This window comes from Nycticebus coucang, chromosome 12 (assembly GCF_027406575.1).
Source record: "Nycticebus coucang isolate mNycCou1 chromosome 12, mNycCou1.pri, whole genome shotgun sequence".
Taxonomy (NCBI): Eukaryota; Metazoa; Chordata; class Mammalia; order Primates; family Lorisidae; genus Nycticebus; species Nycticebus coucang.
Genome location: NC_069791.1, coordinates 109,023,013 through 109,047,888, shown reverse-complemented (window position 1 = coordinate 109,047,888; position 24,876 = coordinate 109,023,013). Strand labels below are relative to the sequence as shown.

General features: G+C 42.3%; 1 protein-coding gene and 1 long non-coding RNA gene across 2 annotated transcripts; one reads left to right on the top strand and one right to left on the bottom strand.

The window, feature by feature from the left end:
• Window positions 1–3,720: 3,720 nt before the first annotated feature.
• On the bottom strand, window positions 3,721–8,521 carry LOC128562332 (uncharacterized). Its single transcript, XR_008373407.1, has 2 exons — window positions 8,106–8,521; window positions 3,721–6,922 (listed from the first exon to the last, which is right to left on the bottom strand). It is a non-coding gene; the product is annotated as an uncharacterized LOC128562332 (long non-coding RNA).
• Window positions 8,522–8,607: 86 nt separating this feature from the next.
• Window positions 8,608–24,262, top strand: RSL1D1 (ribosomal L1 domain containing 1). Its single transcript, XM_053557188.1, has 9 exons — window positions 8,608–8,784; window positions 9,491–9,630; window positions 11,989–12,127; window positions 12,901–13,049; window positions 13,140–13,241; window positions 17,659–17,752; window positions 17,834–17,956; window positions 20,060–20,341; window positions 23,744–24,262. Exons 1-9 carry the CDS (start codon window positions 8,680–8,682, stop codon window positions 24,026–24,028), a joined length of 1,419 nt encoding a protein of 472 aa, XP_053413163.1. The 5' UTR covers window positions 8,608–8,679; the 3' UTR covers window positions 24,029–24,262.
• Window positions 24,263–24,876: the final 614 nt, after the last annotated feature.

The following is a 24,876-nucleotide window of genomic DNA, read 5'->3' as shown; positions in this document are numbered from 1 at the left end:
ATGCACCTTGAACTATCATAATACTCACCAGTTACATACCAGTCCTGGTTAAAAGAACACAGTCCTTCAGGTTGTCAGCTGCTTTATCTTCAACGATAAAAAGAGATCAGAGGTATTGTTTTTAAAAGAAATGTAGAAGCCTGGCTCAGCGCCAGCCACATACACCAAGGCTGGCAGGTTTGAACCCAGCCCAGCCCTGCTACATGACAATGAAAACTGCAACAAAAAAATAGCTGGTCGGGCGGCGCCTGTGGCTCAGTCGGTAAGGCGCTGGCCCCATATACCAAGGGTGACGGGTTCAAACCCAGCCCCGGCCGAACTGCAACCAAAAAATAGCTGGGCGTTGTGGCGGGCACCTGTAGTCCCAGCTACTCGGGAGGCTGAGGCAAGAGAATCGCTTAAGCCCAGAAGTTGGAGGTTGCTGTGAGCCGTGTGACGCCACGGCACTCTACCGAGGGCTATAAAGTGAGATTCTGTCTCTACAAAAAAAAAAAAAAAAAAAAAAAAAATAGCTGGTCACTGTGGTGGGCACCTGTAGTCCCAGCTACTTGGGAGGCTGAGGCAAGAGAATCACTTAACCCCAAGAGTTTGAGGTTGCTGTGAGCTGTGATGCCACAGCACTCTATGGAGGGTGACACAATGAGACTCTGTCAAATTAATTAATTAAAAATTTTAAAAAATGTAGAAGCCACTTTTCAGAATGGCCTTGATATTACATTTCTAAGGAATATAATTCCTTTAAACTGAGGTTGTCTGTATTAAAAAATTGTCTTCACTATTGTGTACTAGGTAAAGGAAGGTAGATATACTAAGCGGCAACATGGTATACTTATAATACCCACACAGGTCATATTAGGACAAAGTTAAAAAGAAATAGCAAATTTAGATTGATCAAGTTAGGTTTATTATTGAAAACCTCTTTTACTTCTGGCTCAGTGGTCACACCTGTGATTCTCCCAGCACTCTGGGTTGCTGAGGCAGGTGGATCACCTGAGCTCAGAGTTGGAGACCAGTCTGAGCTAGAGGAACACTCCTGTTTCTTTTTTTTTTTTTTTCTTTTGGCCGGGGCTAGGTTTGAACCCGCCACCTCCGGCATATGGGACCGGCGCCCTACTCCTTGAGCCACAGGCGCCGCCCAAGACCCCTGTTTCTAAAAGTAGCCAGGTGTTGTGGTGAGAGCCTGTAGTCCCAGCTACTCAGAAGGCGGAGGCAAGTCTATCACTTGAGATTGCTATGAACTATGATGCCACCGCACTCTACTAAGGGTAAAAAAGTGAGACTCTGTTTTGAAAAGAATAAAGAAAAAGAAAAGGGGTGGCGCCTGTGGCTCAAGGACTAGGGCACCGGCCCCATATACCCAGGGGTGGCGGGTTCAAACTCGCCTCAGGCTAAAACTGTGGGGGGAAAAAATAAGTAAAAGCTCTTTTACATTTTCTTCTCTGATAATCTCATTGTTCATGTTTCTCTTCTCCATACCCCCCAAATCAGAATCTAATGTCAGTTTCTTTACTATCAGTCATTTCTTCCCTGCTTGAATTGGATACGTTACTTCCTGCCCACTTTTACCCCTAACATACACAATTTCGTTTTCCTATCCATTTAATGATGATTATATTACTTTCAGCAAAGGGAGAAAGAATTAACCTTGTGCAATTATTATTTATATACGTGCCAGGCACTGTGAAAATTCTCTTAAGTAGCTTCATTTTACAGAACAGAATATTGAGCTTTGGGAGATTAGCTAATTTGTTCACAGCTATACAACTAGTAAATCATGGAGCTGGGATTCAGACTCAGATCTTTCTATCCCCAAAGACCATGTTCTTCGTATCTTCCTTAAAATGTCACATTTTATATTTGAGCAGTATTGTTTTACCTCTTGATTCCATTATGTCTAGGAAGTTAATATTACCCAGCAGATTTCATTACCAGGAATATGCTGAGTATCCTGAGGACAGAACATAAATTTTTAAATAGTGTTTCAATAATCCATACAAGGTAACTGACTATATGGCATTTCTTTTTTTTTTTTTTCTTCTGCAGTTTTGGCAGGGGCTGGGTTTGAAGCCACCATCTCCGGCATATGGGGCCAGCGCCCTACTCCTTTGAGCCACAGGCACCGCCCTATGGCATTTCTTTTATTTTCCCATTTAACTGCTCTTACTTGGTGGGATTATCTAAAAAGGATTTCTAATAGTTTTCTTGGGCTATTAGTTGATTCTAGCAAATACTTATTTTGAAGTAACTAGATCTGAGTCTCATTATTAACCATACAGTTTCTTAAACTTTTTCCCCACAGCCACATATTCAAGCATTCTTTGCAGGTAGTTCACTATTTGTCAAATCCTTAATAAAATTATATATAACTTTGTATATGGTTAACGCCATTTTTTAAAGGATTGCTTGAGTTCAAGAGTTCAACCAGCCTGAGCAAGAGTGAGACCCCCAACTCTAAAAATTAGCCGGGTGTTGTGGCAGGCACCTGTAGTCTCAACTTGGGAGGCTGAGGCAAGAGGATCACTTGAGCCCAAGAGTTTCAGGTTGCTGTGGGCTATGACACAGTGGCACTCTACTGAGGGCAACAAAGTGAGACTCTGTCTCAAACATAAATAAATATAAAAAAATTAAAATAGCTGGGCATTGTGGCAGGCACCTCTAATCCCAGGTACTCAGGAGGCTGAGGCAAGAGGATACTTGAACCTGCCACAGCACTCTGAGGGTGACAAAGTGAGACTCTGTCTCAAAAAAAAGTTTGAAGAGATACATTTCAGCACCCTCAGAGAAACAACTTTATACCCTGTTTCCCTGAAAATAAGACAGTGTCTTATTTAAAGGTGTGCTCCCAAAGATGCACTAGGTCTTATTTTCAGGGGACGTCTTATCTTTCCTGTAAGTAGGTCTTATTTTCAGAGGATGTCTTATTTTCGGGGAAACAGGGTAGTATTTATGGTATTTAGTGAGACATGGGTACTCAAATGTTGAAATGAATTTAAATCTGTTACTTAAAGTAGGTTTACTATAAAGAAATTACACCACAAAAATTAATGATTATTCCTCTAGAAATGTCCACAGGAATTACTCTGATTTCTTCCCAAGATGTTATTTAATGTATTAATTATTATTATTATTATTATTGAGACAAGAGCCTCAAGCTGTCACCCTAGCTAGAGTGCTGTGACATCACAGCTCACAGCAACCTCCAACTCCTGGGCTCAAGCAATTCTCCTGCCTCTGCCTCCCAGGTAGCTGGGACTACAGGCGCCCACCTCAATGCCCGGCTATTTTTTTGGTTGCAGCCGTCATTGTTGTTTGGCAGGCCCAGGCTGGATTCCAACGCACCAGCTCAGGTGTATGTGGCTGGCATCTCAGCCGCCTGAGCCACAGGCGCCAAGCCTAATGCATTAATTTTTAAAAAGTAACTCATATACTTGGTTTAGGATGAGCTAATACTTAGCTCAATCTTCTATGACTACTTATATATTATTCCTTTACAAACACTGCATTTATTTTGGCAATTACTATAGTGATTTTATTATTATTATTTTATTTATTTATTTATTTTAGACAGAGTGTCACCACGTTGCCCTCCGTAGAGTACCTTGGTGTCACAGCTCACAGCAACCTCCAGCCCTTTGGCTGAAGGGATTCTCTTGCCTCAGGCTCCCTAGTGGCTGGGACTACAGGCGCCTACCACAACACCTGGCTATTTTTGTTGTCGTCGTCGTTGTTGTCATTGTTGTTTGGCTGGCCAAGGCTGGATTGAAACCCACCAGCTCCAGTGTATGTGGCTGGCACCCTAGCCGCTGAGCTACAAGCACCAAGCCACTATAGTGATTTTAAAAGTTTGTTATTTTTAGAGAATAAAGGAGATAGGCATAAATAATGCAATTTAATAAGAAGAGTCTGTCTAAAATTTATAGATATTAAGGCGTTGTGGTGGGCACCTCTAGTCCCAGCTACTTGGGAGGCTGAGGCAAGAGAATTGCTTAAGCCCAAGAGTTGGAGGTTGCTGTGAGCTGTAATGCTATAGCACTCTATCCAGGGAAACAGCTTGAGACTCTGTCTCAAAACAAAACAAAAAAAGTTATTCATGAATGAAACATTTCCCTCAGACTATTGGGGTAAAATTTAACAAAATAATATGAATTAGATTTCCAAGTTAGTTTGTTCCAAAAGACCAATAATTATGTAGTGCATGATTTTACTGAAAAGGAATCTCTGCTCGTTATCTATTGCTCCGGCAAAGAAAAAAAGGAATTTCACTGTTTCCCTCTGCTGCTCCTCCTTTCTTCCCAAGTTCTAGTAGTATGTGTACTACCTATCTGCCCAGTTTTCTAAGTTCTCGGAATTTGGGAGTAATCTGACATCTCAGTTTAAGTCTTTTTTTTTTTTTTTTTTTTGTGAGATAAACTGTCACTCTGTTGCTCAGGCTAGACTGCCTAGTGTCAGCCTAGCTCACAGCAACCTCAGACTCCTGGGCTTAAGAGATCTTCCTGCCTCAGCCTCCCAAGTAGTAGGGTCCACAGGCACCCATCCCAATGCCCTGCTAGTTTTTTCTATTTTTAGTAGAGATAGAAGTCTCACTCTCAGGCTAATCAAGAACTGCTGACCTCAAGCAATCCACCTGCTGCGGCCTCCCAGAGTGCTAGGATTACAGGTGTGAGCCACTATGACTGGCCTGTCCGCATTGCTATCACCCTATCACATGGGAGAGTCGATTATGGTAGGAAAAATATAAATGTTTTAAGGCAGGAGGGCAGGACAGCCTAACATATAATGTTCCAGAAGTAACCTGAAGCAAAAATCACAAGGATGAGTTAATGTATGTGGGGATGGGGGTGTGGGCAGTGAAGGAAAGTGTAGGGCTCCAGGAAGAAGTACCAGCCTATTGGAAGTTAAGGAGAAACTACAGAGTTGAACCTAGTACCTGAAGACTGAAGGGGTAGAAGATAGGGAGGTATTAAGGGAAGGACCACATGAAGAGTTTGTAGCCTGTTGAGGGTGACCATATGATCTGTCTTTCAAACTGGAATACTTTATCCCCCCCCTTTTTTTAGAGACAGAGTCTCACTTTGTCACCCTTGGTAGAGTGCATGACGTCACAGCTCACAGCAACCTCCAACTCCTGGGCTTAGGCGATTCTCTTGCCTCAGCCTCTCGAGTAGCTGGAACTACAGGTGCCCACAACACCTGGCTATTTTTTTGTTGTAGTTTGGCCAGGGCTAGGTTTGAACCCGCCACCCTCGGTATATGGGGCCAACACCCTACCCACCGAGCCACAGACGCCACCCAAAACTGGAATACTTTATTCCAGAACAAATGTTAAACTAAACAGGACACCTGACAAGAGATGCAAAGTGGAATTATATATATATGGCAAATTAAGAAATATATACTTAAAAAAAATAAAAAAGAAAAGAAATATATACTTCATCCTATGGAGACTTTACCACTTTTCCATGTTTACATGGAACATAGTCTTCTTAATAAAGTATCTCAAGAATGGAAGAAAAAGTATCCAATGTACTTAGCCCTACTATGAAACTAATTTATGGCTTTCATATGAAAGCTATAACCCAGTTATAACCTAAGAATATGGGGAAGGGGGAGAGGGACGAGAGGAAGGGGGGAGGATGGGCGGAGGGAAGGTGATTGGTGGGATTACACCTACGGTGCATCTTACAAGGGTACATGTGAAACTTAGTAAATGTAGAATATAAATGTCTTAACACAGTAACTAAGAAAATGTCAGGAAGGCTATGTTAACCAGTGTGATGAAAATATGTCAAATGGTCTATAAAACCAGTGTATGGTGACCCATGATCACACTAATGTACACAGTTATGATTTAAAAATAAAATAAAATAGAAATATATACTTCATCCTAATGACAATAGGTGGTTAAACATGATCAGTATGATATAATCAGTTTTTTTTTTTGCTTTTTGAGACAGAGTCTCATTTTGTCACCCTTGGTAGAGTACCATGTCATCATAGCTCAGGGCAACCTCAAACTCCTAGGCTCAAGTGATCCTCTTGCCTCAGCCTCACAAGCACAACACCTGGGAGGCTGAGGCCTCACCGTTTTTAGAGATGAAGTCTTGCTCTTGCTCAGGATGGTCTCAAACTCCCTAGCTCAAGTAATCCACCAGCCTTGGCCTTCTAGAGTGCTAGGATTATAGGTGTGTATTCCATATCAGGATTACAGCCACCCTCATCCAGCCTGATATGATCAGATTTACATTTTACAAAGATCACTGGAACTGAAGGGTAGCGAGTGGATTATAATAAGATGTAAAACTGGAGATGGGAAGACAAATTAGGAGGCTGTTGAAGTAATCTAGGCAAGAAAACCAAAACATGATAATGGCCTGTACAATGTGGTGGGTATAAAAAGACTTAAATAAAATACATATTTAAAAGGAATAAACAAGACTTCATTAATGACAGTATTTGGGGATTGAGAGGAACAAGTTCCAGATAACTCCCATATTTGGCTAGGTACCAATGATGGAAGCAGGAAACACAAGAGGAGGAGCAGGTCTGAAGGAGAGGTGGTGAGTTTATCACAGTGGGACTTGTTGAGGGTTAAGTCTTTAAGTAAAAACAGATGAATACATATGAAGGTAGAAGATGTACAAATCTCTATTATCTACTGGTTATAGACAAACAGATTACTTCAATGTTGTGGCTTAAAATAACATTTACTATCTCACAGTTTTTGTATCAGGAGTCCTGGGAGCAGCATAGCTAGATGGTTCTGGCTCACGGTCTCTGAGGAGTTTACAGTCATCTCAAAGTTCCACTGGGGAAGGATCCACTTCTAATCTCACTCATGTGGCTGCCTGAAGTGTCCTCACAACATGGCAGCTGGCTTCCCTTTCTCCAGGGCTGCCTCACAAGTGATGAGGAGAGAAGTAAACTGAGTAAGAAAAAAAACATTGAAGGTGGAAACCAGTCTTTTTATAACCTACTTTAAGAATGACATCTTATCACTTCTGCTATATTCTATGTGATAAAAGCAAGACACCTAAGTCCAGTTCAAACTCAAGGCAAGGGAAAATGAAGAAACTACATCAACTAAGAGAAGCATCAAAGAAACATCAAAGAAGTCATTGGGCACATCTATAAAACTACAATGCTGAAACAAAATGAACTTCTGTAGAGCATAATCCATCACTACCTTCTCTTCTTTCACACCACCAGTTCAAAAACTTTACAGCTTCATGCTTTCTCCAAAGTACAAACCCTCAGCTTGATAATGAATTAATTCTTTATCCATTTTGCTAGTGTCATCTCCATTCCTCCCTCCATTCATCCCTGCTCCAGCCACTTACTGCTTCAAAACACCAACCACTGGTGCTCTTTCACCTGAATGTATTGTCTCTGTGGCCTAGAAATCTGGTTCTCAAACTTGAATTCAGGTGACAAAGTATCTGAGAGCCCCCATACCCTTTTTAAGAATACTAGAAAACACTGATACATGAAGCCCAATGTAACAATTCATGACATTGTGCTAAAACAAATTCCATCTTATAGTAGATCCTAGAACAGACCAGTGGAAGTAGGTGCCAAGGATTTAAGAACACTTCTGCAAGTTAATTGAAGACGAGGCCATTATCAAACATCAGCAGCATCCTTTCATGGAAGGGGCACTTTTTGAAAACAAGTGACATGTAAAGACTCCTACTCCCATTCTTTCATCTCAGAAAAATTTACATAGCTAATTGCAAAAAGACCTCAACAATCCTGAGTGCTGTCAAATAACTGTCGTGTAATTACATGATGAAATGCCACACAGCCATTTGCAAAGATGAGGCAGAAGCTTCATGTACTGACTTGGAACAATTGCCAAGACACAGAACAGGAAAGGTGCAGAAGAGTGGGTATACTGGGCTACCATTTGTGTCTTAAAAAAGAAAAAAAAGAAAGAAAATTAAAAACCCACCCATCCTAAACACGCCTAGAACATTTCCAAAAGGTTCCAAGACATAGTGGTAACCGCAGTTCACCGTGGGAGGTGGTGAAAGGGGTGGGAGACATTCTACCCTATTCTTCCATCTGTCGGTTATCCAGCCTCCACGCTTATGTGTATAGGATCTTACCTCCTGCCTCCCTGGGAGACCAGAAGCAACTGACGAGACCGGGTCCGTTCCATCTTTTAACAACGCGCCTGGTGTTCCTCGTGCCTGGTCAATCCCCACCAGTCCGAAATCACCAGCAGGTGGGAGGCGGGCCCGGGATTCCGCGCTCCTCCCACGGCCCCGCGCGGCCAGCCCCGAGGCGGAGGCCATGGAGTGCAGCGGACCCCACCGAACCGCCAGACAGCGCTCTCCTCCCGTCTCAAGGCGCTTTCTCGACCTCTTTTGTGTAGGAGTGAGACGTGTACCCTGTTTACTCCCTGAGGCTCTTGGAAAGCTGGAGCAGAGCAGAAAGAGATGGAATGCTTCGAAGAACAACACACTCCGAGAGGAACCCGGAAGAGTAAGTCAGTTTGCTTGCTCCCGCGCAACTACTACTGCACGATGTCCGGCGCGCGAACTCCGCCTTCTCCCGGAAATGACGCATGAAGAACCGGTCCCCGCCTCCTAGCTTCCTGCTCCGGGCCTTGCTCGCGCATGCGCACAAAGGTCCAACTACGGGGTCCTGTGTCCGAATCCTGCACGAGGTGAAAGCGAAATGGAGGACTCACCCTCCACGCCGCCGCCAAGCACAGAAGCGACTGCAGCTTTCACCTCAATTCCAGAGGCTCCGAGCGCAGAGGAACAGCTAGACAAAAATCAAGTGAGTGGCGCCTGGGGAAGGTTTGCTTTGGGAGCAGGGTGACCGTGACCTTGTGACGCGCCGGGGTGCCGGATAAGCGGCTGAGAACGGGAGGACAGACTTGGCGCCTCTGTAGACTCCGCCGAGGCTCCGAGAAAGTCGCCCGCTGGCCGCGCGCCACAGCGGGTAGGCGCCTGCTTCCCTCAGTCGTAGGGCCTGGCTGTAACTCGGGGCTCTGGGGTGAGGTCGACCTGACTTTGCATCCCTACTGTGGCCAAGTCACTTGATTTTGCTGGGCTGTTCCCTCTTATTTGAAACGGGCTCTTCCGCTCGCCAGGATCGGAAGGTGGAATGCTTGTAAAGCGTTTTGCCCAGGGGCCTGGAACACGGCAAATACGCAGTAAATGCTGGTTGCAGTTAGTTGCGTACGTTTCCTGGGATTACTGCCTCCCTTATTATCAGCAAGAGGAGCATGTTTCCATCTGACTAATTCTTTCCTGTGGAAGAGGCCCCTTTTTGTAGACAGTCTTAGAAGCGGGTACGTAAGCGCGTTTTTGATGAATTTTTTACGTTTTTCTGAATATATACTTCAGGATCCTAATAGATAACAGTCATGGAGGTAGCCTCTTAAAATAGAAGTTGGAGCAAAACAAAAAAAGATACGGGAAGAACTGATGCTAAATTAGATTGAGAACATTTAACTTACTTGTATATCTCCACTTTGCAGATTAGAAAGGCAGTGGAAGCTCTCTTGGCACATTGCAAGTCCAGGAAAAACAATAATGGATTCCTTTTGAATGAGAATGAAAATTTATTTTTAATGGTGATATTATGGAAAATTCCAAGTAAAGAACTGAGGGTCAGATTGTAAGTAGTGATTTTCTACCTTCGCTATTTTTATCTGCTTATTCATTCCATATAACTTTCACAATTGGACCTTACTTTCTAGTGGAAACTTTGTAAACTCAAAAGCCTGAAATGAAGTAAAACTGCGCTTAAAAGAATCAATAGGAATTCAAAGATACTACAATTTTTCTAGAAATTTCACCGGTTTTCTGAAGGCTTGGTGGACAGTTAACCTATAATCACGTCTGTTGAATCAAAAACCTAGAGTTTGAGGGAACAAAGGTAAAACAAATTAAATAGCATTTTTTTTTAGTAGGATATATTTTTGTGTCAACCCAAAGTTCCTGAGGGCCCAGACTTTCTTATACACAGACAAAAACTTGGCAGTGAACTACTTTCTATGGAAAAGAAACTCAAGATAATTATGATTTCCTAGTGTTAGAAGTCTTAGGTCAGAGATATCCTCTCTGGAATTGCCAGGTTTGGCAAATAGAAAAATAATTTTTTCATATAATTAGGTCCTATGTAATATTTGGGACCTACTTACACTAAAAAAAGGATTCGTGGCTGATCTGCAACTCAAATTTAGTATCTGGCAACTCTGCCTGTCTACTGATTTCCTGTCAAAAAGCCAGTCTACTTAAGGTGTGTAGGATGGATACCTTATTTGGGTTTCTTTTCGACATAAAAGAAGGAAGATGGAATGGTTAGAGTTTGGAAAGACACTTTGATTCTCAGATTCTCTCTTTTTCTTTTCTTTTTTTTTTTTTTGAGACAGACTCTCATTATGTTGCCCTCTGTAGAGTAAGGTGGTGTCACAGCTCACAGCAACCTCAAACTCTTGGGCTTAAGCGATTCTCTTGCCTCAGCCTCCCAAGTAGCTGGGAGTATAGGCACCCACCACAACTCCCAGCTGTTTTTTGTTGTCATTGTTGGTTAGCTGGCCCGGGCTGCATTTGAACCCACCAACTTCTGTGTTTATGGCTGGTGCTGTAACCACTGTGCTATAGGCGCCGAGCTGTCAGATTCTCTTAACTGATCTTTGCAGACTTGCTCCATCCACATTGCTTTATTCATTGCTTTGCATTTTCTACTTGCATTCTTTATTCCACACCACTTACTCTTTCTAGAAAGCCTTCTTCTCTTCAGTATTCTCCTGTTTGCTCACCTCTTTATGATTTCTGTTACTTACCAGCTTTGCAGTACTTACTGTCTCATTTGGCCAGTTATGTTACTGTGTGATGCTTTTCGTAAACTAAGGAAATTCTTTAGAGATGAATGTGGGCCTAAGAAATGAGTTAAACTTTTTTTTTTTTAATACTTGGCATAATAATATATCCTTGCTAATTCCTGTTGATTTACTCCATGTTTTCTCTTTCAACTCTTGAGGGTTACATTGTTTGTGGAGCTAAGAGTTTTCCAGAAGGTAAAGTTCTGAACTAAGAATGTTCTGATGAAGCTAGATTATTCTAGCACATTAGAGTATATGTGTAGAGTAACATATAATAATAAATTACATATGCAAGTGGCTCACACCTATACTCCTAGCGCTCTGGGAGGCTGAAGTGGATGGATGGCCTGAGCTCAAGTGTTGGAGACCCACTTGACCTAGAGTGAGACCCCATCTCTAAAAATAGCCCCAGCCTGAGCTAGAGTGGGACCCAGTCTCTAAAAATAGCAGAGCATTGGGGCAGGCACTTCTAGGCCCAGTTACTAGGGAGGCTGAGGCAAAAGGATCTCTTGAGCCCAAGAGTTTCAGGTTGCTATGCTGCCATGGTACTTTATCAACAGTGACAAACTAAAACTCTGTCTCAAAAAGAAAAAAAAAAAAAAAAGAATTCGGCTCAGCGCCCATAGCACAATAGTTACAGCGCCAGTTACATATACCAAGGCTGGCAGTTCGAACTGGGCCCGGGCCAGCTAAACAACAATGACAACAACAAAAAATAGCCAGCTGTTAATGTGGGCGCCTGTAGTCCCAGCTACTGAGAGGCTGAGGCAAGAGAATCACATAAGCCCAAGAGTTTGAGGTTGCTGTGAACTGTGATGCCACGGCTCTCTACCGAGGGTGACATACTGAAACTCTGTCTCAAAAAGAAAAAAAAAGTTCAAGTGTCTTTGTTTATATTTTAATTCTCGTTATATCCCAAGTGTTAATTGTTATTTGGGTCTCTGGTATTTGTGATGTACTTGAATCTTAAATTTCATGTCTGTATTATGGAAGACTCGTAATAAATGTTCTTCGTACAGTGTTTGCTTAAATAGCACAAATGAAGATTATTAAAGTAACAGTAAATTTATTGTATTCTTTGTAATGTAAACATACATACCATCAGAAATAATGTTTTCCTCCTTGGTTCCTTCTCATTTATTTTACAGGCCCTTGCCTCATGGTATTCGATCAGATTTAGAAGAAATCTGTTTATTTACCAAGGATGAGCCCAATAAAACTCCTGAACAGACAGAACGTTTCTATAGAAAGCTTTTGAACAAGCATGGCATTAAAACCATATCTCGGGTAGGCTGGTTGATACTTTCAGGTTACTTAGAAGATTTAATTCGGTTGAAATAAGTAATAAATACATTGCTAAATTTCCTAGTACTTTCTTCTCTTTAATTTAATTCTTGGTAGCTTTAGGCAGAGTGTATTTTATCTTGCCTATGATAAAGGAGCTGTTATGGTTTCTTGACCTAACATGACCAGGCACCCATGGCTCATACCTGTAATCCTAACACTCCAAGAGGCTGAAGCAAAAAGATTATTTGAACTCAATAGAAAAAAACTAGTCAGGTATTGGGGCCAGCACTGTAGTCCCAGCTGTGCAGGAGACTGAGGCACAGGATTGTTTGAACCTGGGAGTTTAAGGTTGAAGATTGCTGTGAGCTAGTCTGACACCACGGCACTCTACCAGAACAACAGAGTAAGACTGTGTCAAAATAAATAAATAAATGTGTACACCAATTACTTAGGTCTCACAGGAAAAAGTTACTCAAGTCATTCCTCTGTGCTTGCAGAGCATCTTTTGTTTGCCTCTGACCCACCCTGTTTTGTAGTTGATACACTTGTCTTTATTATCCCCGGATCCAATAGCTGGGGTGCTTTCTCATTTGTGTTAGTGTCCCTAGCACGTACCAGAGTGCCTGGCATGTTTTAGGTATTCACACGTTCACCAAACTATGAGGGGCACGGATTTAGGACATTTTTGAATCCAAATACAAATTGTTGCCTAAGTATTTCTTTTCCTTGTTCTTCTCAGCTTTTTATTTTTACTTCTCCTTTGTGTTTTCTAGATTATACCACTCCAAACTTTAAAAAAGGAATATAAACCCTATGAAGCCAAGCTCCGCCTTATGAGTAGTTTTGACTTTTTCCTTACTGATGCTAGAATTCGGAGGCTTTTACCCACACACATTGGGAGACATTTCTATCAAAGAAAGAAGTAAGTTTCTTAGCAATGATTGGGCTTCAGCGGCATGAAATTTATATGTGTATTGGCATTGTGCTCTGAATACCTGTATCTTTTTTATAGAGTTCCAGTATCTGTGAATCTTCTAACCAAGAATTTATCAACAGAGATCAATGAATCTATAGGTGGAACAGTCTTAAACATCTCTAAAAGTGGTTCTTGCAAGTAGGTAAAAAGAACTCGTGTGTGCCTCTCTTACTGTGTATTTAATGACTTTATAAACGTTTTTAAAAGTTAATGGTAATGAAACCAGATCCTTCGGTTAAAACTAAAATCCAATGCATAGAAGTCTTCCATTCTCCAGCACAGTGCTATCCAGTAGGGACTTCCTTTTTTTTTTTTTTTTAAATCATAGCTGTGTACATCAGTGCAATCATGGGGTACAATGTATATACAAGTTGAAATATTTTCATCAAACTGGTTAACATAGCCTTTACAGCATTTTCTTATTGTGTTAAGACATTTATATTCTACATTTAGTAAATTTCACTTGTACCCTTACAAGATGCACGGTAGGTGTGGTCCCATCAATTACCCTCCCTACACCCATCCTCCCTCATCCCCTCCCCTCCCTCTTCCCTTTTCCCATATTCTTGGGCTATAATTGAGTTATAGCTTTCATACGAAAGCTATAAATTGGTTTTTCATAGTAGGGCTGAGTACATTGGATACTTTTTCTTCCATTCTTGAGATACTTTGCTAAGAAGAATATGTTCCAGTTCCATCCATGTAGACATGAAAGAGGTAAAGTCTCCATCTTTCTTTAAGGCTACATAATATTCCATGGTGTACATATACCACAATTTGTTAATCCAATAGGACTTTCTATGATGAAGTGGTCTATTTGTGCTGTCTCGTTCAGTAGGCACTAGTGATCTGTGGCTATTAAGCACTTGAAATGTGGCTACTGTGTCTGAGGAACTGGATTTTTTTTTTTTTTTTTTTTTTTTTTTTTTTGAGACAGAGTTCACATCACAGCAACCTTCAAACTCTTAGGCTTAAACGATTCTCTTGCCTCAGCTTCCCAAGTAGCTGGGACTACAGGTGTCTGCCACCACGCCCGGCTGTTTTTTTGTTGCAGTTGTCATCGTTGTTTAGCTGGCCTGGGCTGGGTTTGAACCTGCCAGCCTTGCTGAGTGTGACTGGTACCATAATCACTGTGCTGGCGGGGGTGGGGGGATGAGCTGGAACTGAACTTTTTATATCAATTAGTTTAACTAGGCATTGGTGGCTGGTTACTATATTAGACCGGGTAGTTCCAGATGGTAAGGAAAGCAAATAGAGTAAGATTAATGTTTAGGGAACATTAGTATTTGTGGTTCTGGATTTTTAGATCATCCTTTAAAGGCGCCAAACCATTCTTTTGTGTGTTCGTTTGTTGTTTTTGAGACCCAGTCTCACTATGTCAACCTAGGTAGAGTACTGTGGCATCACAGCTCACAGCAGCCTCAAACTGTTGGGCTTAAGTGATTTTCTTGCCTCAGCCTCCCAAGTAGCTGGGACTACAGGCGCCCGCCACAACACCTGGCTTTTTTTTTTGTGGTTTTTGGCTGAGGCTGGGTTTGAACCCACTACCTCCAGCATATGGGACTGGCGCCCTATCCCTTTGAGCCACAGGCACCGCCCTGGCTTTTTTTTTTGATTGGTTGTAATTGTCATTGTTGTTCGGCGGGCCCAGGCTAGCCTGGGCCTCAAACCTGCCAGCTCTATAGTGTATGTGGCTGGTGCCCTAGCCACTTGAGCTACAGGCATCAAGCTGACACCATATCATTCTTTTTTTTTTTACATTGTTGGGGATTCATTGAGGATACAATAAACCAGATTATACTGATTGCATTTGTTAGGCAAAGTCCCTCTTGGAATCGTGTCTTGCCCCCAAAAGTTGTGGTACACACCAAGGCCCCACCCAACCCCCTTCCTTCCCTCTCTGCTCTTCCTTTCCCCACCCCTCCCTTTTCCTTTCTCTCTGCTCTCCCCTTCCCCCACCCCCACCACGACCTTAATTGTCATTAATTGTCCTCATATCAAAATTGGGTACATAGGATTCATGCTTCCCCATTCTTGTGATGCTTTGCTAAGAATAATGTCTTCCGCTTCCATCCAAGTTAATACAAAGGTTGTAAGGTCTCCATTTTTTTTTAATGGCTGAATAGTATTCCATGGTGTACATATACCACAGCTTGTCAATCCATTCCTGGGTTGGTGGGCATTTAGGCTGTTTCCACATTTTGGCCATTGTAAATTGAGCTGCAATAAATAGTCTAGTGCAAGTGTCTTTATGATAGGATTTTTTTCCTTCTGGGTAGATGCCTAATAATGGGATTGCAGGATCAAATGGGAGGTCTAGCTTGAGTTCTTTGAGGTTTCTCCATACTTCCTTCCAGAAAGGTTGTACTAGTTTGCAGTCCCACCAGCAGTGTAAAAGTGTTCCCTTCTCTCTACATCCACGCCAGCATCTGCAGTTTTGAGATTTTGTGATGTGGGCCATTCTCCATTCTCTCTAGGGTTAGATGATATCTCAGGGTGCTTTTGCTTTGCATTTCTCTAATAGATAGGGATGATGAACATTTTTTCCTTTTTGTTAGCCATTTGTGTTCTTTAGAGAAGGTTCTATTCATGTCTCTTGCCCATTGATATATGGGATTGCTGGCTTTTTTCATGTAAATTAATTTGAGTTCTCTGTAGATGCTAGTTATCAAGCTTTTGTCTGATTCAAAATAAGCAAATATCCTTTCCCATCGTGTAGGTTGTCTATTTGCTTTGGTTGTTGTCTGCACATATTCTTTAAAGTGAAGATCTGCCTCAGTCTTGGTTTAATTCTTATTAAATGTTATCAGTGTTCATCAGACTGACTGGTGCTTTTGTGTTGTCACATTGATAAAATCTTACCCAGGATATTGAGTTAGGTGGAGTCCCCACACCTAGTGGTAGATAACAGACCTTTTAGTAGTACTTGATGGCTTCTAAGAGAATGCTGCTCAGGCTATTTTATTAGGACAACAGAATGGGTTAAGTTTGAATGCTTGGCAATGTGCCTGCTTGGGGAGCTAGAGCAAGTTTTAAACATACCTGAAATACGTTTTATAAAATAACTGACTATGGTGTCCTTCTGGGGATGGGTAGTTGCCAGTGAGCAAATCTGCAGAGAACAGTCCTTTCACTTAGAGATAGATAGTCTATACCCCTGAAGCTCATGTATACCCAAGTGGTCACACACAGCAGAACACAGGACCACAGATTTCATAGCTCTGGCTACCAGGAAGGCGAGACCCCAGCAGAGTGTCGCTAGGGAGGGCAGAGTGGGTTATGGTTGAGCAAAGCAGGTGGACTCTGGAGTGTGTGTTGTGATGTTGTTGTCTGCCTGTAGGTGGGAAGCCCCTTAATTGGGTGTGATGAATAGCTGAGAAGAGGTGGTGGTTGTATGAGCCCCTGCTCCTTTATTTCAGGCTGACATCAAAGCAGTGCCTCATGAAAGTGGTTAGAGAATCCAAGGCCTGGTACATGTAATCAGTGAGTACTTAGGAGAAAATACAATACCGTGAAGTTTTTCCAAAGCCAAAGTTGCAGACAACTAAGGAAAAAAAACTTCGAAATCATTCTTTCCTCTACTATTACAGTATTTTCTTCTACCACTTCCTCCTCCCATTCCCATTCTCCCTTACTCTCTCCCTCTCCCCCTCCCCAACCCTCTTCCCTGCTGCCTTCCTCTGTCTTTTCTATCCTTCCATCTGGAAGTCACACGTGTGGTTGCAGGCAGTGGTAACAGGCACAGAGTAGGCAGATCTCAGTCTTTGATTTTTAAAGGTGGTGGGAGGGGGGTGGGCAATGGATCTAGAGAGAGAGAGCACTCGCGCGCAGATGACTCTCCTGGAGGTCATTCCTCATAGAAAGCTTGAGAATGGGGACCACTCACTAACCTGGGTGTTTTCTAGGAAGAACTTTGAACCTCCTCTGGCCCCACCCATCAGTCCTCCTGGAGTCACATGATCAGGTGCTAGCCATCAATAGTTGGGCACTTTATTTCAGATGGAAGAAATTGCTAGAAAACGAAAGATGATAATCATCTTTCAAATTAATTTAGAACCTAAAGATTTTTTTTTTTTTTTTGTGGTTTTTCTTTGGCCGGGGCTAGGTTTGAACCCGCGACCTCCAGCATATGGGACCGGTGCCCTACTCCTTGAGCCACAGGCGCCGCCCTAGAACCTAAAGATTTTAATGTTCCTTTTAAAAAACTTTAGGATTGGGCAGCACCTGTGGCTCAGTGAGCCACAGTAGCCAGCCCCATATACCGAGGGTGGCGGGTTCAAACCTGGCCCTGGCCAAACTGTAACAAAAAATAGCCCGGCATTGTGGCAGGCGCCTGTGTTCCCAGCTACTTGGGAAGCTGAGGCAAGAGAATCGCCTAAGCCTAGGAGTTTGAGGTTGCTGTGAGCTGTGATGCCATGGCACTCTACCAAGGGTGACAAAGTAAAACTCTTAAAAAAAAAAAAAAAAAAAAACTTTAGGATTTTGCACCTGTGCTTTTTTTTTTGAAAATTTTATTTTAAAAAATCTTTTAATGTAATACTGTATTAAATTTCAGCACTATACGCATCGGTCACACTGCAATGCAGACTGAACATATCACTGAAAACATCATTGCTGTCACCAAAGGGCTTTCAGAGAAATTGCCAGAGGTATAGTATTGTAGGTATACAAATTGATTGTTGATTTAAAAGAAAAGTATATGTATCTGATACTCTTTTCCTTGGTTTCAGAAATGGAAGAGTGTGAAACTCATGTTTGTGAAAACTGAGAGATCGGTTGCCCTCCCCATCTTTTCTTCATTTGTCACCAGTTGGGATGAAACTACCAAACATTATCTTCCTAAGAAGAAAAGGGTAAGTAGAATTTTATTTGTTTTTATTTCAGGTTAATATGAGGGTACAGACGATTAGGTTACATTGTGTTTCCTTTTTTTTTTTTTTTTTTTTGTGGAGACAGAGTCTCACTGTAGCGCCCTCTGGTAGAGTGCCGTGGCGTCACACAGCTCACAGCAACCTCCAACTCCTGGGCCCAAGCCATTCTCTTGCCTCAGCCTCCCAAGCAGCTGGGACTACAGGCGCCCGCCACAACGCCCGGCTATTTTTTTTATTTTGCAGTTTGGCCGGGGCTGGGTTTGAACCCGCCACCCTCGGCATATGGGGCCGGCGCCCTACTCACTGAGCCACAGGCGCCGCCCTACATTGTGTTTCTTAGGTAAAGTCTGAGCTGTAGTTGTGCCCCCCCAGGAGGTGTACCGCATGCCCTCGCGCTGTGCCTATTAGGACTTTACATGTGATATGTAATGATAAGAGGAACATTGAATACTGGATAAGACACATAATCCAGAGTGTAAACTCAGCCCAGAAAGAGAACTGACATGTGTGGCTTTTTTTTATTGTTTGGGATTCATTGAGGGTATAAAGAATTAGGTTACACTGATTGCAGTTATTAGGTGAAGTCCCTCTTGTAATTGTGTTCCCACCCCCAAGAGGCATGCTGTACGCCATAACTCCGCATCTCTTTCCCTCCTCCCCAGTGCCTGACTTTTCAAGTATCTTTTACTAGTTTTCCAGTAGTTTTGCTTTTTTTTGTTCACTGTTTCCACTTTACATATGACATAATATTAGTGTGAATACGCTGAGCAAGGTGGCTCACGCCTATAATCCTAGCACTGTGGGAGGCCAAGGCAGGTGGATTGCCTGAGCTCGTGGGTTCAAGACCAGCCTGAGCAAGAGTAAGATGCCTTCTCTAAAAATAGCCGGGTGTTGTGGCAGGTGCCTGTAGTGCCAGCTGCTTGGGAGGCTCAGGTGAGAAAATCGCTTGAGCCTAAGTACTTGAGGTTGCTGTGGGCTGACACCACGGCACTCTATCAAGGGCAACAAAGTGAGACTCTGTTTCAAGGAAAAGAAGGTGATCCAAAATAGCATCGACTTAACTGTGCACAGTGGTTTGTGCCTATAAGCCTAGCTACTCAGGAGGCTGAGGTGGTGGGATCGCTTGAGCCCAAGACTTTGAGGCCAACCTGAGCTGCATAGCAGGATCCCATCTCAAAAAAGATGTATGTAAAATAAATTAATATCACTGGAAGCAGGAAGTCTGACTTTTCTGGTCATTTGTCTGCAGATTCAGTTAAGGGCATTTTAAAGATGTTGGAATTGTTGGTTAAAATGGAATATGGACACTAAATGATTTCATTTAATAGTTAACATTTCATTTGATAGGACTCTGTCATAGCAAAAATAGATCTTTAGCTATATAAGTTTTTTACTTTCTAGCCACTATCTGAGGTAGGAAACAAATGGTTAGGATTCCCTTTCTGGTGACAGCTTTATTGAAATACAATGCATATGCCATACCATATAATTCAGGAATTTTTTGTTTTTTTAGAGACAGGGTCTCATTTTGTTGTCCAGGCTGGAGTAGTATAGTGGTGCCATGGTAGCTCACTGTAGCTTCCAGCTTCTGGTTCAAGTGATCCTCCTGCCTTTTCCTGAATAGCTGAGACCACAAATGTGTACTGACACACCTGGATTTTTTATTTTTTGTAGACAAGAGATCTTCCTAAGTTCCTAGGCTGGTCTCAAACTCCTGGCCTCAAGCCATCCTCATACTTGGCACCCCAAAGTGCTGGGATTACAGACATGAGCCACAGCACCCAGCCCAGGGTTATTCCTTATCTATAAATGTTACTGATTTTCACTAAATTTCTAACTACATACTTCAGTAACCAGATCCTGAAATACTAATATATAATTAACAGCATAGAATGCATATTTGGCACTAAGTAGAAAACAAAGTGGGGTTTGGGTTCAAGGACTGATGAGGGAGTTTGTTCTTGGTATAGGTCAGGGCCCTTTCAGGGATCTTATGAATAATCGGAATTGTAAATGCTGAATCTATGCCATTTGTTTATCCCAGAAGTATTTCCTGCTAAAATTATGTATGGTCATTTTTGGTAGGTGACAAAGAAAAGTCCACAACGAAGACGTCTTGAAAAACAAAAATGGAAGAAGAAAAACAGAAAGATACAGCAACAGCCTTCATCAGTCTTAACAAAAGGTAACATAGCACCTAAAAGTGGTGCTCCAGTGAAGAAACCTGGAACCCAAAAGAAGACCCCAGAACATGGGAAGAAAAAACGTGGCGGAGTAAAAGCCCAACTTAAATTGACAAACGACTCTGAAGATGAAATTCCACAGCTGGTACCAATAGGAACAGCTCCAGCTAAAGAAAATGTAGAGGTAGTTTTTGCTAATATTTAATATTCCTAAAGGACTGGTTCATTGGCCACTGTGCATCAGGGGGGTATAATGCTGCGTGATCGAAAATACTAGGGTGAACCCCAAGAATGATGTAAATAGTTGCTGTTTTACTTTTCCCCTTTTTTTATTTTATTTTATTTTATTTTATTTTATTTTATTTTATTTTATTTTTGTAGAGACAGAGTCTCACTTTATGGCCCTCGGTAGAGTGCCATGGCATCACACAGCTCACAGCAACCTCCAACTCCTGGGTTTAAGCGATTCTCTTGCCTCAGCCTCCTGAGTAGCTGGGACTACAGGCGCCCGCCACAACGCCCAGCTATTTTTTGGTTGCAGTTCAGCCGGGGCCAGGTTTGAACCCGCCACCCTCGGTTTATGGGGCCGGCGTCCTACCGACTGAGCCACAGGCGCCGCCCTACTTTTCCCCTTTTAATTGTTGGAGTGATGGGTAATAAACAGAAACTTTTGTGTAGCTTGTAGTTAATGGAGTTTTGGGCCACATTTGTAATTTTAAGAACATTGTTTATGGATTTGAAAAGCAGACCAGGGCCAGGTGCAGTGGCTTACACCTGTAATTCTAGTGTTTTCGGAGGCCAAGGCAGGAGGAGTGCTTAAGGCCAGGAGTTCAAGACCAGCCTGAACAACATAATGAGATCCCATCTCTACAAAAAACAAAAAGAAAATGGAAAAATGAATCAGGCGTGTGGTGGCTCAGCCTATAATCCTAGCACTGTAGGAGGCCAAGGCAGGTGAATTGCTTGAGCTCACAAGTTCAACACCAGCCTGAGCAAGAACAAGACCTCGTTTCTCAAAATAGCTGGGCATTATGTTGGGAGTCTGTAGTCCCAGCTACTTAGGAGGCTGAAGCAAGAGAACTGCTTGTCGCTTGGCGCCAGCCACATACACCTGAACTGGCGGGTTTGAATCCAGCGCAGGCCCACCAAACAATGATGGCTGCAACCAAAAAATAGCCAGGCATTGTGGTGGGTGCCTATAGTCCCAGCTACTTGGGAGGCGGAGGCAGGAGAATCGCTTGAGCCCAGGAGTTGGAGGTTGCTGTGAGCTGTGATGCTACAGTACTCTATCCAGGGTGACAGCTTGAGGCTTTGTCTCAAAAAAAAAAAAAAAAAAAAGAATTGCTTGAGCCCAAGAGTTTGAGGCTGGTGTCAGCTATGATGCCACCGCACTGTACTGAGGGCAATAAATGATGCTCTGTCTCAAAAAAAAAAAAAAAAAAAAAAAAACAGGTGTGGTACTGAGCATTGTAGTCCTAACTACTCAGGAAGCTGAGGTAGGAGTATTGTTTAAGCCCAGGAGTTTGAGGTTGTACTGAGTTATGACAATGCCACTGCCCTCATGTCCAGGCTAGAAAATGAAACCCTATCTCCAAAAGGAAAAGAAAAATAAAAATAGACCAGTGTAGAAGTTTGGGCATACAATTTAATTTCTGAAGGTGAGCCCTAGATAGGCACATAATTAAACTTGAAAAATTTAATTATTTTTCAGAACAAATTTAGGTATTGGATCCTGCCTCCAAAACTTCTCCAGCACCCTACCTCCAATGATCCTTAATAGAAATCTGACTTAATGCATTTTGGAGATAGTTTAAAGGAACAGAGTTTATTTTTTGTTTTTTAGATAGCATTTCTACTCATGCTTATATCTCTAATTCTTGGAGAAGGATCTCTGAACAAAGTAGGTAATAAGCCCCTGTGAAACTAGAGGTTGTTCTCACCAGGTGGTCAGAGAAAACTTGCTTGCCCTTTTGGGCAGACCTTATCTGGGTGTGGAGCTCAGAGCAACTTCAAGCTCTTGGCATTTGATTTGTGGGAGGCCTGGTCCCTGGGCTGTTGTGGCACTACAACTATGTTATATTTCATGGTAATAGTGACTCTTAAAATCATCATCTAAAATGACCCCAGAGTAGGGCCAGGCAAGGTGGCTCATGCCTGTAATCCTAGCACTCTGGGAGGCCAAGGTGGGTGGATTCCCTGAGCTCACAGGTTCAAGACCAGCCTGAACCAGAGCAAGACCTCCTCTCTAAAAGTAGCTGGGCGGGTGGTGCCTGTGGCTCAAAGGAATAAGGTGCCAGCCCCATATGCCGGAGGTGGAGGGTTCAAACCCAGCCCCAGCCAAAAACTGCAAAAATAAATAAATAAAATAAAAGTAGCTGGGCATTGGTCCATCTACTTGGGAGGCTGAGACAAGAAATTGCTTAAGCCCAAGAGTTTGAGGTTGCTGTTAGCTGTGATGCCACAGCACTCTGCCAAGGGCGACAGAGTAAGACTCTTGTCTATAAATAAATAAATAAATCAACCCCAAAGTGCTACTGAAATTTTTTATGTAATTGAAATTAACATAAGCTGTATAGTTGTTTTTAGAAAAAGTAAGCTACATATGTTATTGTGGGATTGGTGAGTGATGTGTTAGAAATTAAAGAGAAAAAGCTTAGCTGAGATCTTTTAAATACATAAATAATGGGGGAAAGTTAATAATAGAGATCATTAACACTGTGATAGGGTTATTAAGGAGTTATTTTTGGTGTTTGTATCTTCCATGATAATAAAACCTATAGCTTTATATTTACTTAGACACAAAGTTTGGTTATTTTTTGTTTGTTTTTTGAGATAATCTTACTCTGTGGCCCTGGGTAGAGTATGTTAGCATCATCGCTCACAGCAACCTCAAACTCTTGGGCTTAAAAGATCCTCTTGCTTCAGCATCCCAAGTAGCTGGAACTACAGGCATGCACTACTATACCTGGCTAGTTTTCCTATTTTTAGTAGAGACAGGGTCTCTCTTGCTCAGGCTGGTCTTGAACTCCTGAGCTCAAGCTATTCTCCCAAAGTGCTAGGATTACAGGCATAAACCCAGCCTATATTTGTCTTTAAATTAAACCTACATCTCTATGGGAAGGCATACATTGCTTTTTGTCCTTTGATTGACATCAGTAGACACCTGGGTTGCTTGGAAAACCTAGGATTTCTTGCATGTGAAACACTCCCTTCAGAAAGCCTCTGAATCTAACTTGGAGAAATGGGTTTTTCTGAGAGGCACCCCAGTTGGTTTTACACATTGTTTGGGGAGCCTCTTCCCTGAGTCACCTGCAAGGGAAGCAGAAGGTGAAGAGTCAGGATTTGGTCAGAGGGTCCCAGCTATGCCCCTAGTGCACAATTGTTTGTAAAAGTACCTACCCTCCAACTTAGGGAAAGATTAGACCATCTGTGAGGCAAAAAAAAAAACAGAACAAAAAAAAAAAAAGTAAAACCACTTCTTCATCATGCTTAGGCTTACCTTTTAGGGTTCACTGTAAGTCCCTGAATTAAGATTGAAATTTTGTGAGTTTTTTTCCTCCATTCTAAGTTTTCTTCTTTTTCTTAGACTCAAAAACATGCCACAGGAAATAAGTCTTTAAAAAAGAGAAAGGCCTTACCAGCTTCAGACGCCATGAAAGCTGCAGAGCCTGAGACCCCGTGTGAAGCGCCAGGAAAGAAGCCAAAAATGAGAGAAGAGGCAGAGAAGGAAAGAAATCCTTTACTGACAAAAAAAGACCCAAGACAGACTCCAAAAAAGCCAGAGGCCAAGGTCTTTGCTACTTCTACTAAATCTGCAAGAAAAGCTCCCCGCACCCCTAAACGATCCCCCAAAGTCCCTCATTCTACCTAAAGTCAGTGATTGAACCAGAGGTAACATCCAAGCTACCTGAAGAGCTTTTTAGAAATACTGGTGTCTAGCTGGGCTTTGTGGCAGGCGCCTGTAATCCCAGCTACTCCAGAGGCTGAGGCAAGAGAATCGCCTAAGCCCAGGAGTTGGAGGTTGCTGTGAGCTGTGACGCTACAGCACTCTACCTAGGGCGATAAAGTGAAACTCTGTCTCTACAAAAAAATAAATAAATGAAAAATACTCGTGTCATGATCCCCATTGTAACCTCCAAGTATGAGGCCTGGATTTAAATATATTTTTTTAACCACCACATGTAATTCCGATAAATGTTCTGGGTATAAGAACCAGTGGTTTGAAGTAAAATCTGTTTTGTAATTATTGTTCTGTGTATTTGCTAATAGAGGGATAATAGAATGCTTCTGTCATTGTGTTTATTATTAAAGTATAACATTTGCTTCTGAGTATGCATGTTGACATTCTGAATCTTGTCAGTTTAACTTGAAGGCCTGTGATGGGACCCTTTTTCTCTTCTCGTAATCATTTATTCACGTGGGCTAGTTTGTGAACACATTCCAAAGTGGGCCAGTGAGGAGCTTGCTGCATGAAATTCCACTGTGGAACATGGGTATCTTGGTGGGTGTTGGTGGTAGTCTGTCAGGTTCTTCATCTCTGGATTACCATGCATATGATGAAGGGAATTCGCATGGAGTATATATACAGGCTCTGAATTGGATCTTGTGTGCTAGGGGCAAGACCACAATTTATCTCCATAAGCCTTGCCAACTTCCACAATACTCCACCTTACGGAGATTTACTTGTATGTGGCAACTTGGTGGAGTAGACCTAAAAAA